Genomic DNA, 20225 nt, shown 5'->3' on the forward strand with positions numbered 1-20225 from the left:
AAGAAAGCTGAGAAAATCGATGGATAGATAGACAGTCAGTGATATAGAGAGAGAGAGTGTTATATCTTTCTTTGACTTCTCTTTTCCTGGCTACAGACCGCTCAAGTCCTGCTAGGTTACCTAGCAACAGTGGCCCACTTTGTCAAATGAAATACAGCACACACTCACGAATAGATATCAGCAGGCATCCTGTTATCTGGTCACTGTACTGGCTCTGTTTATGATGACAGGAGAACAAAGGAGTGTGTGTGTGTGTGTGTGTGTATGCGTGTGTGTGTGTGTGTGTCATCACATGCGGCTCTTTCTTTTGAAAGTTGTTTCTCTAAACTGTGGCCACCATTGTACTTTATCTACAGCACAGCCTGCCTTCCACTCTGCTGCTGTCTGTGTAGCTGTGGAGGACATCTACAGACACACACTCACTCAAACAGTCTGGAGCGTGTGCCTTGCTCATGGGATTGTTAGCCAGCCAGAGAGGAAACCAGTCAACTGTGTGAGATGTAGATTCTGTGGAAATTGGGTCAATAAAAATGACAACCCCCCCCCTCACCCCACCCCACCTTCTCCTGTCTGTCCCTGTTTCTCTCCCCCTGAGCAGATGGAGCTGGGCTAGTGTAATCTCCTGCCTCCTGTGGATCTGTGTGTGCATGTGTAATTATAGCTTACCTTTATGGCAGCAGCGGCTGCAGAAGAAGATTTGTCTCCGTGCACAGAGGAAGTTCAGCTTCTCACTCTGACAAACACAAGCAGCAGAGTTGTGTGTCTTGCTTTTATTCACTCATTTAGTTCACACTTCTTTAAGACCTGCATTTATTAAAAGTCAGTGTAGAAAAATCTACCACAAGCACTGCACACACGTATTCCACACATGTAGCTGTTTGCTGAAATGGTCAAAGGGGTTAATGATGAAGCAGCCAGTGTGTTGTATGTTCTCATTGTTAGTCAGTGGTACAGGATTTAATGGCATGTGTGTGTGTGTATAACTGTAGCTTTATCCCTATATCAGTGTGGCAGATGGACTGCAGGATATTACTGCGTGTGTGTGTGTGTGTGTGTGTGTGTGTGTGTACTGTTACAGTAACAGAGTGTAAATCTGCAGAGCATTGGACAGATTAATCAGAGCTGGTTTGTGGTCAGCTGATTGGTTCAAAGTTGACAGTTTAGGGGGTGTGTGTGTGTGTGTGTGTGTGTGTGTATTTACCAGGTTTTCCTCATGTTGTGGGGATTTGCCTCCCTTATGGGACAAAAAGAAAGACCCCTTATCATAAATCATGAATTTTAGGGTGAAGAGTTAAGGTTAGTTTAGGGTTATATTAAGGTTAAGGTAGTGGTTATGTTTAGGGTTAGGATAAGTCTCCAGGAAATGAATGTAAGTAAGTGTCATGTCCTCTGAAGTGATGGAAGCATGACTGTGTGTGTTCACTGGGGCAGTGAAAACTGTGATGCAAATGATTTATTGATGTCTCCTTGTGTTCTTCAGTAGTCTTGTTGTCTTCATTTGTCCTTGTGTGAATGACGCAACCTCCCTGAACGTTACTGTAAATGTTTCACCAAGCTCAGGCTCATGCTGAAGTTTCCCCAGTAGAAAACCTGAACCAACAAAACTCTGGATGTTTGACAAAAGGTCAAACAAGAGTTTTCCTTTACTTATAAGGCATACTAGTCAGGACCTGCATTGGTCAGCATCTCAGAATCACTCAGAGGAGCTAAAAATACTCTGACCTCAGAAGGACATGACAAGTAATCATGCAGCTTCCTACATCTCTCTGCAGTCATTTCAACCTGACAACCTTTGACATGTCATACAGACAGGAGATAGCAGGGATCGAAGAGAAAGGAATGCTGTAAATGCTAGTTTGTTGAAAGTTTTATGTAACTGCAGTTGTCAGAAACTTCTGATAACAATCTGAGCCTCTCAGGAGCAGAAACAAGCTCTTTTAGTGGACATACATTGACGGAGTGCTATTGTCTGATTATACTGCAGCCTGTTTCACAGCTGCAGGCTGAAACACTCTCAATACTGCACCAATTTCAAAAATTGTTGTCCCCATTAGTCACTTAGACACACAAAGATGGGAAAACAGGGTCCAGGTCTCCCTTTAACACCAGACCTGTTCTCTACTAAATGAAGTGATCCAACAGTCTGGATCTGCTGCATAGTATATTGATATAGAGATCACTATATAGATACACTATAGTAGTGCTTTAACTTTTATATGATATTTCAAATGCTATTCAAAAATGTAAAGATCTGTCTCAGGTCAAAGGTCACAGTCCATAAGCACAACAGGCCATGACTGTTAACTCCAGCAGGGGACAGGTCTTGTTGTCTTATCAGTAAAACACTGCTGTTAGGTTCACTAGCATGAAGGAAGTGGAGGGACCCAGCACATTTATGACACCAAAACATCTGACAAGTCAAGTGTAGAAGAATTTTTGGATTCAACATCATAAATAGAAAAATAGAAAATGAAGGTGAGGTGGTTTTAGGCAAGGTAAGTTTATTTGTACAGCACATTTACACAACAAGGCAGTTCAAAGTGCTTTACATAGAGCATCAAATGCATCAAGACAGAATGTAAAAGCAACACAAGTAAAAAGACATAAAAACAATTAAAAAGTGTTACATTTGGAAATCAAAGTGTAAGAGTGCAGTGTAAAATATTAACCTTAACGTGGTTTAATGAAAGGCAAACAGGAAAGTCTTCAGCTGTGATTTCAAAGAACTGAGAGTCACAGCAGATCTACAGTTTTCTGGGAGTTTGTTCCAGATATGTGGAGCATAAAAACTGAGTGCTGCTTCTCCATGTTTAGTTTTGACTCTGGGGACAGAAAGCAGACCTGTCCCAGATCACCTGACAGGTCTGGATGCTTCATAATGTAGCAGCAGATCAGAAACCATTCAGTGCTTTATAAACCAACAGCAAGATCTTAAAGTCCGTTTTTTTTAAAGGTACTGAGACCTTTTACATAAGTTAAATATCCTCAACAGTATTAAACATAGAAACACAGGCCTCTCCTGGATCAATCACAAAATCATGTTTATGTCCTGTAATTGAGCGGACAGCTAGGAATACTACAAATCCTCAGGAGCCTGGGCCCCCGCTGCTGGGAAGAAGAAGCCAGTAAGAGCTGTGAATTCAAAACGCTTCCTTGTTGCAGTAGTAAACAAAACACAGCACCATAGTTAGTGAATTCACTCAAAACTGAATCACTTTGTAGATTGTAGTATCAGTTTTCTCAACATCATAATATTTATCTTCTGCTTGCTTTCACCGACACACGTGACAGAACTTGAAGCTCTGTGACCAGATGTTTTTTGTCAAAGTGCACCTGGGAAGTTATTTACACAGTCTTGTACCCAAGCAGATATTTTCTAACACAGTTGTTCATCTTTTGTACTGATGAATTAACTGGTGGAAGTTTCATGCTGCCGACATAATGTAACATTGTCTATTGGAAAAAGGAAAAAGGAAATGTACTTCCGGAACCAGGGGCAGTAGAAATATCTCCTCCCACTTCACAACTCTATCAGTGAGTCAGCAGACACATTGTGAATGAACAAAACATCATTTCTACAACATAGTTTAGGATTAGACGACGTGGGTTGTGTGTGAATTACTGCGAACAAACGACATTTACACCTCCATGAACATGTGATTTCCTGATCCAGATACAGATAGCATGTTCAACTCTGCATCTCCTTTAGAGCCCAGCTCGTTGAGTCAAGATACCTGTAAGTCCTTTCCCTTACTGCTAAGTTCTCTCAATACAGATCTATTTGTGTTAGTGTTTGTAAAGAAAGGACTGTCAATAAAGCTGAATTGAACAGAGGGGATGGGAGGGGGGGGGAGTGGTAGAGACACAGATTGATATATAGAGAGAGAGAGCTGAGAGGCAGTGAGAGAAAGTGAAAGAGAGAGAGCAAGTCAGAGAGCGTGGCGAGTAAGAGTGAGCGGGCCTGCGTCTCTCTCACACACACACACACACACACACACACACACACACACACACATAGAGAGAGAGAGAGGGAGGGAGGGGGGAGTATGTGTCGGCCGGCCCTGCCTCCGTCCCTCCCTCCCTCCCTCCCTCCCTCTCTCTCTCTCCCTCCTTGCGTCAGCAGCAGTTAAAATGTCGGCTGTGTAGCTCGTCCTCTGCTCTGCTTTCTCTGCCTCTTGGCCATCTGTCTTTTCTTACCACAAGAGGAAACCACACTCTCTCTCACTCTTTCTCTCTCTCTCTCTCCCCCTCTCTCTCTGCCTTTTATACCCTCGTCATTCTTTCTTTTCTTTCTTCCTGTCTCTCCCCCTTGCTCTGCGGATCAAAGCTAGTTTTGTCAAGTGTTTTTTCTTCAGAGCCCTTTTTGCTCCTTGACGTTGTTTGGAGACGGTGGAGAGAGGTAAGGTTACAGTTTTATTTCCTCTGCCGTTGCTCATACTTTCTTTTAAAGAGTCATCGCTGTTTTCATTTAAAAGCAAAGTTGAGTTTGACCCGTATGACTGAATGGAATAGATTGAAGTACGCCGCCTGGGAACTGTGTAGGTTTCCCAGAATAGAATGTATGGTCATTCTCATCTGCTCTATCCTACATGTCGACATGTAGTAGTTGAGTGTATAGCCTGTAGTTCTCTGAAGATGCTGTTACCATTGTAATTTAGCTGCTTCTTATAAATACATACCTACTACACAAAAAAAAGTCATAATCCTCCTCACAGCTTTGTCAGATTCTAGTCTGTAATCATTTGTAGCGTTTGTTGTAGAGCGGATGGTGATGACATTAAAGCAAGTTGCTAATCCTAGAAAGAAATGAAACTTGATCAACACAGAAATTATATAGAAAATTATTATAGTGATTGTAGATTCCAGTATATTTATTTTCCCCAAATTCAGTGGGGTTATTTTTCTGTGATAGAGATTTTTCCATTACTCTCTACCGTATTAATTGCAAAGTTTCCATCCTAATGTAGCGCAAATTTTAACCAACTTCCCAGAAAATCAGCAGAAGCGAATGGTCATGTGAATATTAGGAGTTGCTTTTTAACAGTTTTTAATTCATTTCCTAATTGGTTACCATTTAACCATTGCAGAAGAAGAGAGTGCAGTAGATGATAAAACTATGATAGAAATATGACATTTCTATTTGATTCATGTGTTCATTTTGAGGAAGGTTCCAGTCTCCTCACAGATCTAATGTTTTCAGCCGTTCAGTGACGTTAAAGTCACATGATTCACGTACATCATTTATGTCACTAAGTCTATTCGCATCGCAGTTCGTCATAAAACTTTTTTGATTGTCACAACCTGGCTCTGAAGTCATGACGAAAGAGAGGGAGACGCAGGCTGAAAGCAAATCATCAGTCATTTATTTATGATGTCGGGTGGCTGAAAACAAAAAAAAACCAATGCGCGGGGAAGAAGAGAGCCTCTTAGCCAGAAAGGCGAGGTCTTCTAGTGTACGATCAACACTCCAGGTAGCCGCTGCATTATAGAAACAAAAGCCAGCGCACCATCACAGTGATATTTCAAGTCTTTTTTTTCCCAAATTGTCAGTATTTCCACTCAGGTTTTTAATCAAAAAATGTGCATGAAAATAGATGGCTGGAAACAAACTTAATGGAAACACAAGCAACACAATCTTTCACAAAGTCTGTCATTGAATCACAAGCCTACGCTGCACTTTGTGAGTATGTTTTAATGAGCAGCTGTGACCTCTCAGCTTCACTGAGTTAAGATAGTCATTCATTTCATGTATCCCAGGACGGACATGGTGAGCTTGCAGATCATCTGATTAATAATCACATCGGGCCTTCTGGAATGTGCTTCACATTGATGACTATTTCACCGTCAGATATGTGTGTCTGCTGGCTCTGTGGCTTTGACACCTGCATGGCTAACATATGTTAGCTCCAAATGTCACATCATTTCATAATATATGTCTAGTTTGTGTTTCATACCCCAGAGTCCAAAAGCCCTTCTCAGTTCAGAGTTTCCACTTGTGTATTGCGAGTCTGGCAGCCCGCCAGGCCTGAGCATTCAGGATTTTTGAAGATGTTTTATAAATTGCAGTTACAGCAGGGCAGCTTGGTTGGAAAACTACCTACCGTAGCCTGCAAGTTAAGGACAGAAAGTTTTGTTTGCAGTTGTGTTGAAGAGCAGTTTGAAGCACCACTCATGTTTAGTTGCAGTGTGCAGGCTAATGGCTAACGGTAAACTAGCGGAGTGAGTGGGCGAGGGAGAATGAGGGAGCAGCGGTGTGGCTGCTATCAGGGCAGACAGAGATGTGCTGATCAGCACAGAGCTGGCTGTAATGTAGCTCTACATGTATATTATGATCCACATTTTGCAATAAAAATAAATGATGCAGTCCAGGGTTTTTCCTGGCTCAGGATGGGCCTTAAGCAGGGTGACTACACACAACAGTAAGCATCATCAGTCCACTTACAGGAAAGACAATGAGTCTGTGTTACCTTATTTGACAGAAATGGATGCAATTTCCTGTCATTTCTGACCATTTGATGAAGAAAAAATGTGTATTATGCTTGAGTAAATGAGATCCCAATGAATAAAACTGGTTTAAAAAATCATTTTATTACAACATTAGAAGGGGTGGAGGGAGAGAGGTGTTGGAAACTTACCTCACAGGTGATCTGATTGAAAGCTTTCTTCCAAAAAGTCACAATGTCCAGAGTTCATATACTCCGGTTTAGATGAGGTGTGCAGGAGGCAGGATATGACACAAAAAGTACACTGCAGTTGTAATTCAGTGTTCTTCAGATTTTCACCAGAAATGAAACAGCTTTTATTTTATGAGAAATCACAGGAAGTCCTCTGTCATACTAGTGCTTAGCTGGCTTATCCAGCACCAGACACATGTGTAAAATATAGTGTCTGTGGATGAGAGGAGAGTTGACTGCTGGAAGTCAAAGACATCATATTTAGGTTTATGTTCTGCTCCTTCAACAGCTGTTTGATAAATTGCTATTAAACACATTTGGAGAGGATTTGAATTACTATTTTTATTTCAGTTGTTATCATTTTGGCGCAGGTGATTTTCCTTTTGGCGCAGGCTAAAACCTCTGTGGGGGGCGCCAAAAATTCCTCCATGCAGGAAAAACCCTGCAGTACTCTGAGCAAAGCAGTTCCTGAATTTTGTGTAGATACCAGTGTTTCCCCTAGGTTGACTGAAACTCAGGACAAAAAACCCTTAAGTGAACATGGTCAGGTTAGGTTAACCCATTGTTGCTAACTTCAGGGCTAAACCCTTCACTTGTCCAGCAGCTGGGGAAACAACAGACTTTTCTTTGTGTTGAGAAGCTGCAGCATTTATGAACTGACACATTTACTGCCAGATAGACAACTTACTGCTCCGCTCACATTCACCATCACTTTACTGCCGCTTGCTCTCTCCACTCACACACATCACGCACTGCCCTATTCCTTAACGGAGCTACACTACCAAGAGTTTCCCAGGCAACCACACAGAGGTTGACTCACATTACGGAACAGTGCTGCACAGACTCTCCCAAACACTATTGATTTCCAAAGGAATGGATATCTGGTATTATTTTTGGCACTAAAAAAAGCCTGCCAGGCATGTACAATTACAGAGGAAACACTGTAGACATTTTGCTGATAGTAGTGACACAAGTGAGCTGCAATTTATTCCATATAGCAGTAAAGGTTGTTGCAATGTGCCCAGCATTCCAAGGCTGTACATTAATGTAAGATTCAGTAGCCAACCAGGACTTTTTTCAAGTTATTTGTAGAGTGCAAAAACAACAGTGTCAGATTGTTTGTGAGACTCTGCTATATATGTTGAATAAGTTACTTATTTATAGTAACACATTACATTGGCATGTTTTCACATGTCCAGTCAGCCTCTAGCACTGACTTCATGTAGGGCCCTATGGAATCTGTGTTCTAGCTTTTTTAAATTCTCAATTCTGCGATTTCATCTGGGATTCTGTTATCACACAAACTAAACACAGAGGCTGCCAGCCCCCATCAAAAGATTCCTGCCACCAGGACTAACTACTTTTCTGGGAGAAACTCTACTGTTGAAATGACATTTCTCATATCCTAGCAGTAGACAAAATGAAAGATAAAAATCAACAAAGCAATGATTTTTACTACTAGTGGTCTAGCTGTAGGTTATATTGTGTTATATTGTGTTTCCTGCTGATGACCAGCATCTGTTTGTCATTTAGAATCCTCTCTCAGCTTGTGACCTTAGCTTCTCTTTGTTGATGCATGTTGAGTTAGTCCAGACTGCTCCTCACACATTATTTATGACTAAAACATTTTCAGTTTTGGAGCTAGTTGACTCGTCTCCTCTGCAGCTCAGTGTTGTCTCATGTTATAAAAAGCTGCATCTGTTGACTGGAAAACCTCATTAACACCTGACTAATGCTACTACTATTTGTTTCCTATGTAACAGGACCTTCATTTCTAGTGTTTGTCATTAGGATGAAGGTCAGAATGAAGTGAAGTTTTATAGTTGTTTTGTCTGCCTCCACTCTAGGATGCAGGTTGTCACTAACCAAATGCTGTGTTGCACCACTGAGCTGCCAGCTGTAGTAGCAGTGTGGGATACGTCTCCAGATGCTGCGTGCTTCCCTGTAGAGTAGACACACGTAAAGGTGGCTAAGTGGTTTCCCTTTGTGCCAATAAACACACCTGTTTGATGGAGGGACTAGCAGAGACACAAGCACGTTTCTATTCATCCTCCTTTGGTGAAATATAATGTCAGCCTTTGAAACAGTGCCTCGGTGCAACATTGACTGTGTGTAAATGATAAATTATTAATAATACTTAGTGAAGTATTGCTCTTTTTAGTTTTAACAACCCCACATTTGATCAAAATGATATTGATCCAGAGTGAACGCTGAGTGTTACAGCTTCACGCTGGCTAGAGAGTCTGACTACTAGTTTTAGTTGTAAATGGTTACCCAGACAAAATGCTGTTTAGACACACTGTGCTGAATGACAGTATGTCAGGTTTTACAGCCAATATATGCATAGATTAACTAACTGTATGTGAGAGAGAGAGAGACAGAGAGAACACCTGTGTTTTGACAATTCTGCTCATTTACCATTAAAGCAATAAGCAGATTAGAGCACAACCTGTGTGTGTGTGTGTGTGTGTGTGTGTGTGTGTGTGTGTGTGTGTGTGTGTGTGTGTGTGTGTGTGTGTGTGTGTGTGTGTGTGTGTGTGTGTGTGTGTGACCCACTTAGAGAACACTGCTCATCACTGCAGCACCACTCTGCAACACATCCTACCATTTTGGGGAATTTTTCGCTGCTCATGGGAAAAAATACATAAAATGTCAAATGTCCCAAAAAAATGTCTGGAATTTTTTTTTTTTTTTTTTTTTGACATAAGCCCATCTGTCTTAATCCTGAAAGTGAAAGTGTTCCCGCAACATCTGGCAACTGCAAGCAGGGAACCAAGTCAGGTCCAAACATTATGTTGTGTTAACACTCTTGTGCCAGCCATGTCCCTGTCATAAAAAGAATCAAAAGAATAGATCACTGAGATACAAAGACAGGACAGTTGACATCATATGTAAACTCATTTCATCGGTTTCAAAAAGAAGGAAGCTTTTTGAATAAGGTTCGTCTGATACTCATTCAAATCTACACTGTAATGGGTGTCAAACTCATGTCAATGCTCTATAAATGTGTCAACACCACCCTACATCACAGCCCTCCTGACCTGGTTTGAACTCCAGTCTGACGCATTGATTGAAGCACACACATGGGGAAGCAGAAGAGGGAGAGTGCATATGACAGCAGAAGGAGAGATGTGAAACCTTCATTCCTAATTATTCAGTGGAAATCTGTGGTTTATCAGTGATGTATATGTGACTATGCTGCCTACTGCGTCATATGCACATTTCCTCTATGACAAAAGTATAAGAGGTGACAAATGACAGTTTGTGTTTAGGTGTCCATATTTTCATAACTGAAGCTGTGTATGTGGTTTTTTCGTTTCCTCATTAGATTTCTAAAATTAACATCGAAGCTCTCTGGTTGTTCTTGGGGGTTTTTTTTTTGAGTGTGAGAGAGAGAGATCACACAATCACACTTGAACATCACACCACAAACACAAACGTACGTGCGCACACACTCTCTCACATACAATATGTTTAAAATTACCCAACAAAGCCGACTTGTCCCCAACACAACACTAGACGTTTGTTCCCATGTAGAAAGAGCTTTTTACAGACAGTATGGCTACCGCTGCATCATGCATCTCTAGGTCATCAACACAACTCTGTCACAGGAGGATGAATGTTGCTCATTCTCAGTCATGCCATGAGCAGCTGATTATTGCTTCATTGTAAAGCAATACAGGCAGTGTAGTAAATGATTTGCTATAAAAATCAATAGCACAGATTGTGTCATGTCAGCGCTCTGACCTTTTTAATAGTTGCTTGTTACCTTTTTAAAGTTTTTTTTCTCTGATTTTCCGTGACAAACTGGATTATCAGATTCAGAAAATCCAGCTTTGTGAGCAGCTCTTCTTCTTCTGCTGCTGTTCTCTCTGTCCTACTTGCTAACTTTGCTGTAGCTCCTCTGCTCTGTTTTTTTTACTTGCTCTAACCACTGCTACTCTCCATTGAAGTGCTTCTTCAATGACATACTGTAACAGCCAAAATGTACATAGAGGTGCATTAATCACATAACATTCCCAATAAATGTTTGCATATGAGATGACAGCAAGCATCCCATGTCCTTCTCTTAATTTGTCAAAGTCAGTTCAGCTTGTTTAGTTAGCATGACCGTTAAATCCATTTATGTTGCCATAAAGAGAAGGAGAATCATAGACAAAAGAAAAGACAGATGGTGATATTACTACAATCTGCTAATCTAGGGAAATAAAACCAAATTAATTAAACAAAATGTCTTCAAATACCCTCAGATACATCCGGTCTGATTTATAACTATAACTCTCCCTCTCTGTCTCTCTCTCTCTCTCTCTGACCTTCATCAGAGAACGGCCTCCTGGATGTGTGTGTGTTTTTATAGCCTCTCCAGGTCACTTAGTGATGCATGAGCTACATCATCCCCTCTTCATCTCCTTTACATTCTGCTGCTCCTCTCCTCATCAATTATTCACTACGCACTCACACACACTCACACACACATTCACATAGGACAGCAGAGGATGTGTGGCGTGTTTATGAAGACTTCTCTGCTTTCACAGAATGGCATTTTCTCATATCTGTCTGTTTAGATGTTATTACTGCCTGGGAGCTTGTGTGTGTGTGCCATAATATCCTTCCCTCTCCTGCCTTAGTGTGTGTTTATTTGTGCATATGTCCGCTTGCTTGAATGTGTGGCTGTGTATTGACAGTAAGTGAATCTCTCCTGCTGCCTGTCTGGAAATATGCAGTGACAGAATGCTTTTTCCTGGCACACCGTGGCAGATGTGACCCAATTGCGGTTGAGTGGGATGTGTGTGTCTGTGTGTCTGTGTGTGTGTGTGTGTGTGGACGAGTCATTTTAGAGGGGATGGGGAAACTGTCGTGTCCTTTCAGTTTGAGAAAAAGAGGAATCGGAGTGGGGATCCACAGACGGAAGCTGTGGGTGTTAAAAAATTTTGGAATCATGAATCATCCTGTTCAGAGAGTACAAAAATGATTCCCTCTCTCTAAACTCACTGAGTCCGACCAAAATGTGATAGTAATTCTCTGCACACAGCGTTTGTACCGTATCATACAAAAGTGTTTTCAAATGTCTTGGATCCAGTTGTTAGAAGAGGTGTTGTCTTCCCACCATCTCCTGACAGATGAATGAAGAACAGGTTTTAGCAGTACAGATCTGCCTCTTATCTGCTTCACTAAACATAGCTGGCCTTTATCTACCTAAAATAACTTCCTGTCCCACTCTTATTTGTAGTTGAAGTTGTGTCTGTCTTCAGCTTTCATGAGTCAGAAAAAGGCTGGTTTTGACAGTTTGGTTGTTGAAGTGTTCCTTACAGATTGACCAAAAACAAACACAATCCAAAGATGTAAATCAGATGACTGACAGAAGATCCAAAGCTATGACTGCTCAATGTAAACAAACAACACTTATGTTTACATTGAGTATTGTGTGAATCCATGCCTTTCCTTTCTCATAAACATTTCATTCAAGCATGATTTTTAAGTGTTTTAAATCCTGCATTTACATCCATATTTACTCGCCTGCTGTCTTCTTCTTCACGGCCTTTGCTAAGGCGGCACTGTGTTTCCTGGTGCATCACAACCATAGGAACAGTGTTCACAGGGCAGCACACAATGATCCAGCCATGCCATGGATCATCATTGAAAATCATAGTGAATAACACTCTTGTGTACACAGAGTTGAGTCATTCTCTTTCCCCAACGTTTGTCATGCATCTTTTCCACACAGCTTTACCAGCTTACTGTGCCCTCAGTTGTTGTCATGGTAACAAGCATACTTCATGCATACAACAAACCTCGCCAAGGTCCAATTATGCATCTACATTGGCTCTACTCTACACCAGGGCTGGTAGTGGTGCTAACTCCTTCCCATCATGCATCTGTAATGAATCCAGGCTGTAACAGCAGTGTATTCAGTGTAAAGACAGGGATGACAGAAGGCTGGCTTGGAGACTCTGTGCACTGTTGAATTCAGTTTCTAAACAGTTAAAGACCATAAGCTGTTTTCATTAAGAAGTGAGAATATTCCTTGGAATGGTCCACTCTTAGATGATCATTAACATGTGTGTTTTGACTGCTCTCCCCTCACTGTGTGTGTTCACATGCTGATCAGGTGGACCATCCCAGTCATGTGTTTGCACGTATCTTGGTTTTGAGAAACCTTGATATGCTACTTGGACTGCTCAAATACAGAAAAGGATACTGTGGCATGTAAACACCTGATCCAGGTTTCTAATCACTGACATTAACAGTGTACTGATGGCCAACATGCTGACATTAAAGTGAAAGCCTAATGAATGTTGTTTCTTGTCTATTGAGGTGACTCAGCAGGTACAGAAGTAAACAACCCTGCTGCCATGATTCAGCAGATTATCTTCAGTAACATCTTTTTTTTACATCCACTGCCTACATCTTTTAAACTTCTTACTGTCTATAAAATCTGCATGGCTAAGGTTAAGATAAGATGTTGCTAATAAACTACAGTTCAGGCATCTAGAACACTTGGTTAAGGTTTGGGAAAGATGATAGTTACAGTTAATAAAAAGGCAAACATTTATTGCAGGTCTGTGATACAAACCTCGTTCTCCTGCATGAAAGTCTGAAGCACTACGTAACCACCCGCCATCCTGATCTCCACACCTCCACACCTTTACACTCCACCTTGCTCCATAAAGCTACATGTACCACACTGGCTGTAAATCATGGGGTGCTGATGTGTTCGATATGAACGTAACTCCTTGAAAACTGGGCTGGAAATGAATGATTTAATGGATGTGAAGGAGTTAAAAACAAACCTGCGTAATGTTAGATTAATGCATATCATGCATATGACTGACGCCGGTGTGCATGTGTCAGTGTGGTGTCTTAATTATGCTCCAGAATCTAAGCATCACCGGTCAAGACTGCAGAGGTGGAGAAAAGTGACTTTTGCACTTTACAGTCGTTATCAACAATTTCCAAAATACCGTGCAGCAGTGTGGTCTGTGCTGCTGGCAGCACGCGGCCGCTGCAGGCTGGAAATGTGATATCTATAGACAGACAGAAATAGAGCTGCAGACACACACACTATCATGTTTTGCTTGCACACACAATGTGCTACTGCCTCCTTTGGGTGTGAGGGGAGGTCATAGCGATCATGTTTCTCACCTCTAATCTCTCATCTCTCTCATCAGACTGACCTTGTTATGTAACCATAAATCACAGCAGCACCAACCCTCCACTACACAACCACTAGCTGCAAACATCCCGCTGCAGTGGCTGCAGGAGTGTAACTACAGTAACAACAGTACATTCATGACAATATACACAGATATGAAGAGGAAATGTGGAAGCTAGTGCAGTAACAGTTGAGCTCAGGCCGCAGGCTGACAGACATCATCTGTGTGTGTGTGTGTGTGTGTGTGTGTGTGTGTGTGTGTGTGTGTGTGTGCGTAAAAGAGGCAACATCAAAGTGGAGTGTACTGCCTTTGAACTGTCAGACTTCCTCTACTCATTAATTTATTCATCACTCCGGAGCTCTCCTTCTATCCTCTGCTCTCTGTCTCTTTCTCTCTGCTTCTCTTCATCACGTCGCCACTTGTGCTTTTTCCTCCCTCTAATCTTTTCTATTGCTCTGCCTTTATTCTTCTGCTTCCTCTGCCTCAAATCTCTGACATTCGGTGTCACAATGTTTTGTCATTGAGAACTGCAGAGCCAAAAATGCATTATACATGTATTGTTTATTACATATTTATACTAGACTTGATTCATTTTACAAAACAACTCACCAAATGTGATTGTGATGTGATCAGATTCCTCACAGAAACAAGTTGCCTCACTGATATGAACTGATTGTGTAACTGTAGTTGTTGACCATGTTGTGTGTGTCTCTGTTTGCAGGCGTTTAAGCCAGTGGTGGGGAAGAGCTTGTTGTCGTCAGTAACAGCAGTGGAATTCTTGTTAGACCGACAGCTGGACTTCCTGTCTGACCATTCAGCCTACCAACCATACCAGGTAATAAATACACTCCCACTCATAAATACACCAAATGACCCCTCAGGCTGGTGAATTAGCTCACCACACTGTACCTCCTCTACTCACACAGTGCCATATATCTATAACAAACAGTGGCAAAGGTGAAAGTGCTGAAGCTCAGTTTAATGATTGAAACCAGTTAAACATTATTTTAAACCACATTCTCATAAGAGATGAGATCCTACATTTCCCATAATGCAGCCAATAATAGCATCTTTTCGTTAGACCCTCCCTGCCTGGTAAATGTCCACATATTTTCTGTTGTACATTTGTTGTCACTAAGCCCAGGAGTCAGACTTGACAGAAGATTGAAGTTTTGGTGCAATAGAATAGTGAGATGAACAATAATTTGCAGAAAGATTGAAGTTCATCTCATTTACCAACCCATCCATAGTAAGATTAGATGAGCTTTAGTGAAGCAAAGAGGGAAACAATGAATTGGAACTTAAAGGGAACATTACATAATCCATCACCTCAATTCACTCTGTAAACAGTTGATACTGCAGCAATATAAGTCAATTATTTCATCTGCTTTTATAGCATGATAGGAGCTTTCATTTTGCATTATCAGCACTATTCTAACATTGTGATAAGCTATGGATACTTATGGCACCAGTTATTGCTGATTTTATAAAATATGCTTGTGTAGTAATGAGCTATTTTAAAATGTTTCTGTTAATTTGCAGAGAAAAGATGAGAGTTAACTTGACTATGTTGAATGATGGCATGTGTACGTGTGTGTGTGTGTGTGTGTGTGTGTGTGTGTTGGAAAAGGTGAGCCTCTGTGCATTTAGTTTGTTGTTTGATCTGCTGTCTATAAAATGATGTTTAATCCATTGATTACATAGAGTTTGATTTTAAGGAGAAATATGGCTAAAAGCTTTAGATATAAAGAAAAGGAAGGATGCACAGTGTTTCTTGCATCATGAGCATGTGAAAGTATGGAATGAGGAGTTTTCACAGTGACAGGACTATGGCTCATTAAAGCAGAGATGCAGCAGCAGTGTTGATTTGAGATGAGCCTTGGCTGTGCTGTCTCATAACACTGCTTTTAATTGCAGAGCAGATGATCTTGATGTGAATAAAAGGTTTCTGTTAAAAAAAAAAAAAGAACTATGAATATGTTATCTGTTGGCAGGTGTACACATTATAACTGGATCTCATTTCCTAATGAAGAATTAGTCATTCACAATTAGGTCTAGGCTGGATACTGCAGCCTTGGAGTGCTGTTGTGTCTCCAGCTCAGCCAGGGCCGGGCGTTGTGTTCCATATGTATGTGACACTGCCAGGGTTTAATGTGAATATAAAGCCAACACGTGCAGCCCACAGTCTGTCTTCTCACTGATTTTTACACATGACTGCTCACAACTGACTCATAAATTACATCCACATCAACACACTTTATACCGACTGATACACACAGTAGATAATGTAGCTTTACAATTGGCAGTAATTCACAGGGATGTATACTTGTGTGGCTGTGTGTTTGATGCGAGTGTGTAATTGTGTGTATGCGTGTCAATGCTCTGCAGCTGAACACAGCTTGTTGTATTGTGCTGGCTGGAACACTGTGTTCCACTCAGTGTCAACCAGACGGGAAGAGTGTGCACCACACTCTCTCCATCAGTCATCGGTTTGTGCTCAAGACAAGTCCAAGAGAGAATCTCTTATTTTTATTTTTTATTTTTTTTCTCTTTTGCTCGCAACCAATCAGAAGTCAGAACCCTCTGTTGCCGTGTCCTCTGTTGACCCATTTTGAAACTGTGTAGCAGGTTTCCTGGCTGTCTATCCACTCTAGCCAGTGCACTGACTCTGTCATGGTCAGCTACCACAAATGTTCCACAGTCTGTAAACTCATAGGATGAACATTGCATGCTGGTGCCAGAAAACATTTCTGATATTCCCCGCAGCTTGATTGTATGAAGCGTGAGCTTTGTTTGTTCTCTGCATGCTTTATTTGATGATGGTGCCTCAGGTGAGCTACTGAGTTTTCTGCTTCCTGTCTTTGTTGGCACCGGTTCTCAGCAGAGTTAACACTATACAGATCTGTTCCACTCATCTGTTTTGTGTTGCACTTCATCAACAGCTCTATATGTTTGAGTTTCTTGTGTATATGCAGCCACTCTGAGTGTCCTCCTTTCTCCCATTTTTCTGTCCCACTTTAGATACCAAAACAAGCAGCGTGACGTGTGCAGCTACTTGTCTGACATAATGATTTAGTCAAGTATCACACATGTAGCCTTCCTAGTCATAGCATGAAGACATATTTAAACCTTATGATTGTAGCCAGAATGAAATTTCACATCAGTGTCTTTTATTTTACATGCATGTACATTAATGCAGTTCTGCTGGCAAAATGGCATATTAACTAGCAACTTCTATATAAAGCAAGTCATTACCAGTCATAATGTAGTGCATGTAAAAGGCTCTGCAGCAAACGTGAACATGTGTGTGCTTCACTGTATTTTTGCAGGGCTATGTTATAGCCTAGTCTGATGCAGGATAGTGTCTGCATGGTCCCCAGTGTCCTGTCCTATTTACCATAGAAGGCAGACACACTCACACACACGTGCACACAGCTCATATCTGTGACACTGACAGCCTGTAGACTTGTCTCCCCATGGTGCCTGCATGACCTGGCCTTATAACTGTGTACAATATAATGTTCACTTTTGCTTTGCACTGGCTTCCTGTCTTTTGCTTTCTATGTTGGATATTTACCAGACAAGGCCAGTGACATTTATTTGGATTAAGTCAGATTCCATATAGTTTCATACGTTGTTGTGTTAGTATTGCTCCTTCAAACACACTACTCAACCACTTCATGTTGCTAGACCGCACAACCAGAACACACACACACACTCACACTCCTACACTTTCCCATTCCTCCATAGCAGCAGAGACTACAGCCATCTGAAGTGAAGGAAAGTGGGAGCCTCACTCTCTTCCTGGCACTACTGACTGCAGAGAACTCACGCACACACACGCACGCACACACACACACTCTCACACTTGCACTCACAGATTCCTCTATTCTTAAATCACCCATGCCCACACAGAGCTGCCTATTCTTCTGGAGACCTTTGAACCCCACAGAGCAGTAAAAACAGTCCCACTCTCTCTCTCTCTCTCTTTCTCTCACACACACACACACACACAGAGCACTGAAGCCATGGCCACTCCCCTCTCTGTTTTTCCAGTTGGACAGGAAGACCGGAGGGAGGAAGAGGAGGGAGGGAGAGGGAAGGAGGGGGCTACAATCTGTTTGGCATAAACTGTACAATGAAGTCACTGTTTAGTGGGCCAGCCCAGCCTGCTGCTCAAGTGTGTGTGTGTGTGTGTGTGTGTGTGTGTGTGTGTGTGTGTGTGTGTGTGTGTGTGTGTCTGTTGCTAGAAAGTTATGGTGTGTGTTGAGACTGAGGGACAGGAGGTGGAGAATACAAACTGTTAGTGCTGACTCAAGAGTTTGACCAAACCTCATACACACACACACACACTCAGTTGAGTAACAGAGCAGTGTTTCCAAAGTACTGTGTGGATACCATCAGACCAACAGCGTAACTGATGAAAGTCAAACCTCTTAACACATTTCATCATGTGGTCACATCAGCTGCTGATTGCTAGCCTCATTATAAAAAGTGTACAAATGAAAACATCATCTTCAGAAAGCCTTCAGGGTCTAGATGAGTTATTGTAGTGGTTTTCTCTCTGGCTGGAGTGGATGAATGGATGATCTGCAGCTACTTCAATGACAAAGCTCCTCACCTACACTGATTCATCAAAAAATAAACTAACAAATGAGCACTTGTTTTGTGTTCATATGTATTTGATTGTCGTTGACACTGTGTCTTTGAGGTGTTGATTTATCCGTATAATAGAGGCAGTTAAACACCACCACAAACCCGACCCATAGTTTGATCAGCAGAGTCGTGCTGATTCATTCACAGTGAATCAGTGGCCTCAAGCAAATGAAGGAAGTCAACGGTCTGTGAACATGTGACATAATGATGGCTTTCAGCTGTTACATTATAATGTATTGTTTGCTCAACACTTTTCAGAAGAGTAAAAGAGGACACGTCTGTGTATTCTATGTTGTTCTTACTAGCAACAAACCCCATGTGTAGATCCAAACCAACAATGAAGTGATTTACTAACTAGTATCGTGTGTGTATCTTATTCCTCTGTGCTGTAGACCTCCATTGTTGCCCCCAAAACTATTGAAAACACATCAGTGAGTCACACTGTTGCACTGGGTGACATGTTCCTTCATTACCATGAACACACACACACCCTGCAGTTTATTTTTACTCAATCCCACACACACCGTGCTGCTGCCAGAAATACTCACCAGAGCACCAAATGTGGACTCATCCGCTGCTGAAAATAGTCCCCAATAAATGTACTATTTCCTCCTGGTTGAGTAACTTTTGCTAAAAACCACAGTGACCAGCTGTTATATGACATGACTGAGCTTTTTTTAAAAAAAAAATAGAACTATATGTTTGTGAGGCATTTTTAAAGATTTATGTCTCCAGTGGTAACCAATGGGCTTGGAGCTGAGAGCCACAGACAGAAGGGGAATGTTGGTTTTATGTGGGATTTGTTGACGATATGAGAAATGTAGAATCTAGTATATTTCCAGCTAAATCTTTTAAAGGTTTCATAAAGCTGAGTGATACTGATTGACTGATGCTTTAATCTAGTTGTGCTTCATGGAAGGTTTAGTTTAGTTAGTTAGCTTTAGTTCCAGTGAAACAGAAGGTCGAGCATCTTCATCCTCTTTAATGAGTGAGACAGTAGGTTGGTGGGGTGTCAGTTTGAGAGGAATTTGATCAAATTGCGTTGCGAGATCAGGAGGCAGAGGATGAGAGACAGTTGAATAAAATAGATCAGAACCGCACACACTTTATTTTTATACTTTTCTTTAGTCAAAGTTTACACTGTTAATTAGCTGCATCTGCAAAGTGGCAGTATTTCTACTTGACTTTGATTTCTACTTCTCTGAGAAGTTAAAGCCAAGAGGGGGAGGAGTGCAGTGAGTTTGAGTGGGAGGGAAGCAGCTGCTACACACACACACACACACACACACACACACACACTCCTAATACTGTTCAGCTGACAGTCCTGCCTCAGTGGAACTTTATGGCTTTATGCCCTGCAGTTCTCTCTCACTCTCTCTCTCTCTCATTCTCTCTCTTTCCTCACACCCCCCCCCCCTGCTATCACATGCTTCTATATTCATTCAAGTGTCACGTTACTTTGACATCTCATGTGCTTACACATACACACGCCCACATCAACACCTGTGGTGTCAGAGCGCTCTGTTGCTAGATACAGAGGTGTATTGCCTTACATGTTGTTGGTAGCTTTCTGCCCACCTACAATAGACTTCTCATGTTAGCAGGTGACAGTTGAAATGACATCTGTCAGATGTAGATAACTCATAGCAAATGTTTGTACCGTTGAGATTTGAATAAATATGGTTTCTTAGAGACAGAAACACCACTCTCTTATTCAAATGAAAGGAAGTGGACTGAGTCG

The 20225-nt window shown here is 41.5% G+C and overlaps 1 protein-coding gene across 3 annotated transcripts in view; it reads left to right on the forward strand.

Annotated features, from left to right (window-relative positions):
• jmjd1cb (jumonji domain containing 1Cb) overlaps positions 1 to 20225 on the forward strand; it is a 131582-nt gene that overhangs the window by 70148 nt on the left and 41209 nt on the right. For 2 of the 3 annotated variants that reach the window (XM_042396672.1, XM_042396673.1), the window contains exon 3: positions 14550 to 14663. In XM_042396672.1, the coding sequence (XP_042252606.1) occupies positions 14550 to 14663 (114 nt within the window). Of the gene's footprint in view, positions 1 to 4143; positions 4400 to 14549; positions 14664 to 20225 lie in introns of those variants that run through there. The other variant, XM_042396675.1, reaches the window with a different exon arrangement.

The sequence above is a fragment of the Thunnus maccoyii genome, chromosome 20 (genome assembly GCF_910596095.1).
Source record: "Thunnus maccoyii chromosome 20, fThuMac1.1, whole genome shotgun sequence".
NCBI classification, from domain to species: Eukaryota; Metazoa; Chordata; class Actinopteri; order Scombriformes; family Scombridae; genus Thunnus; species Thunnus maccoyii.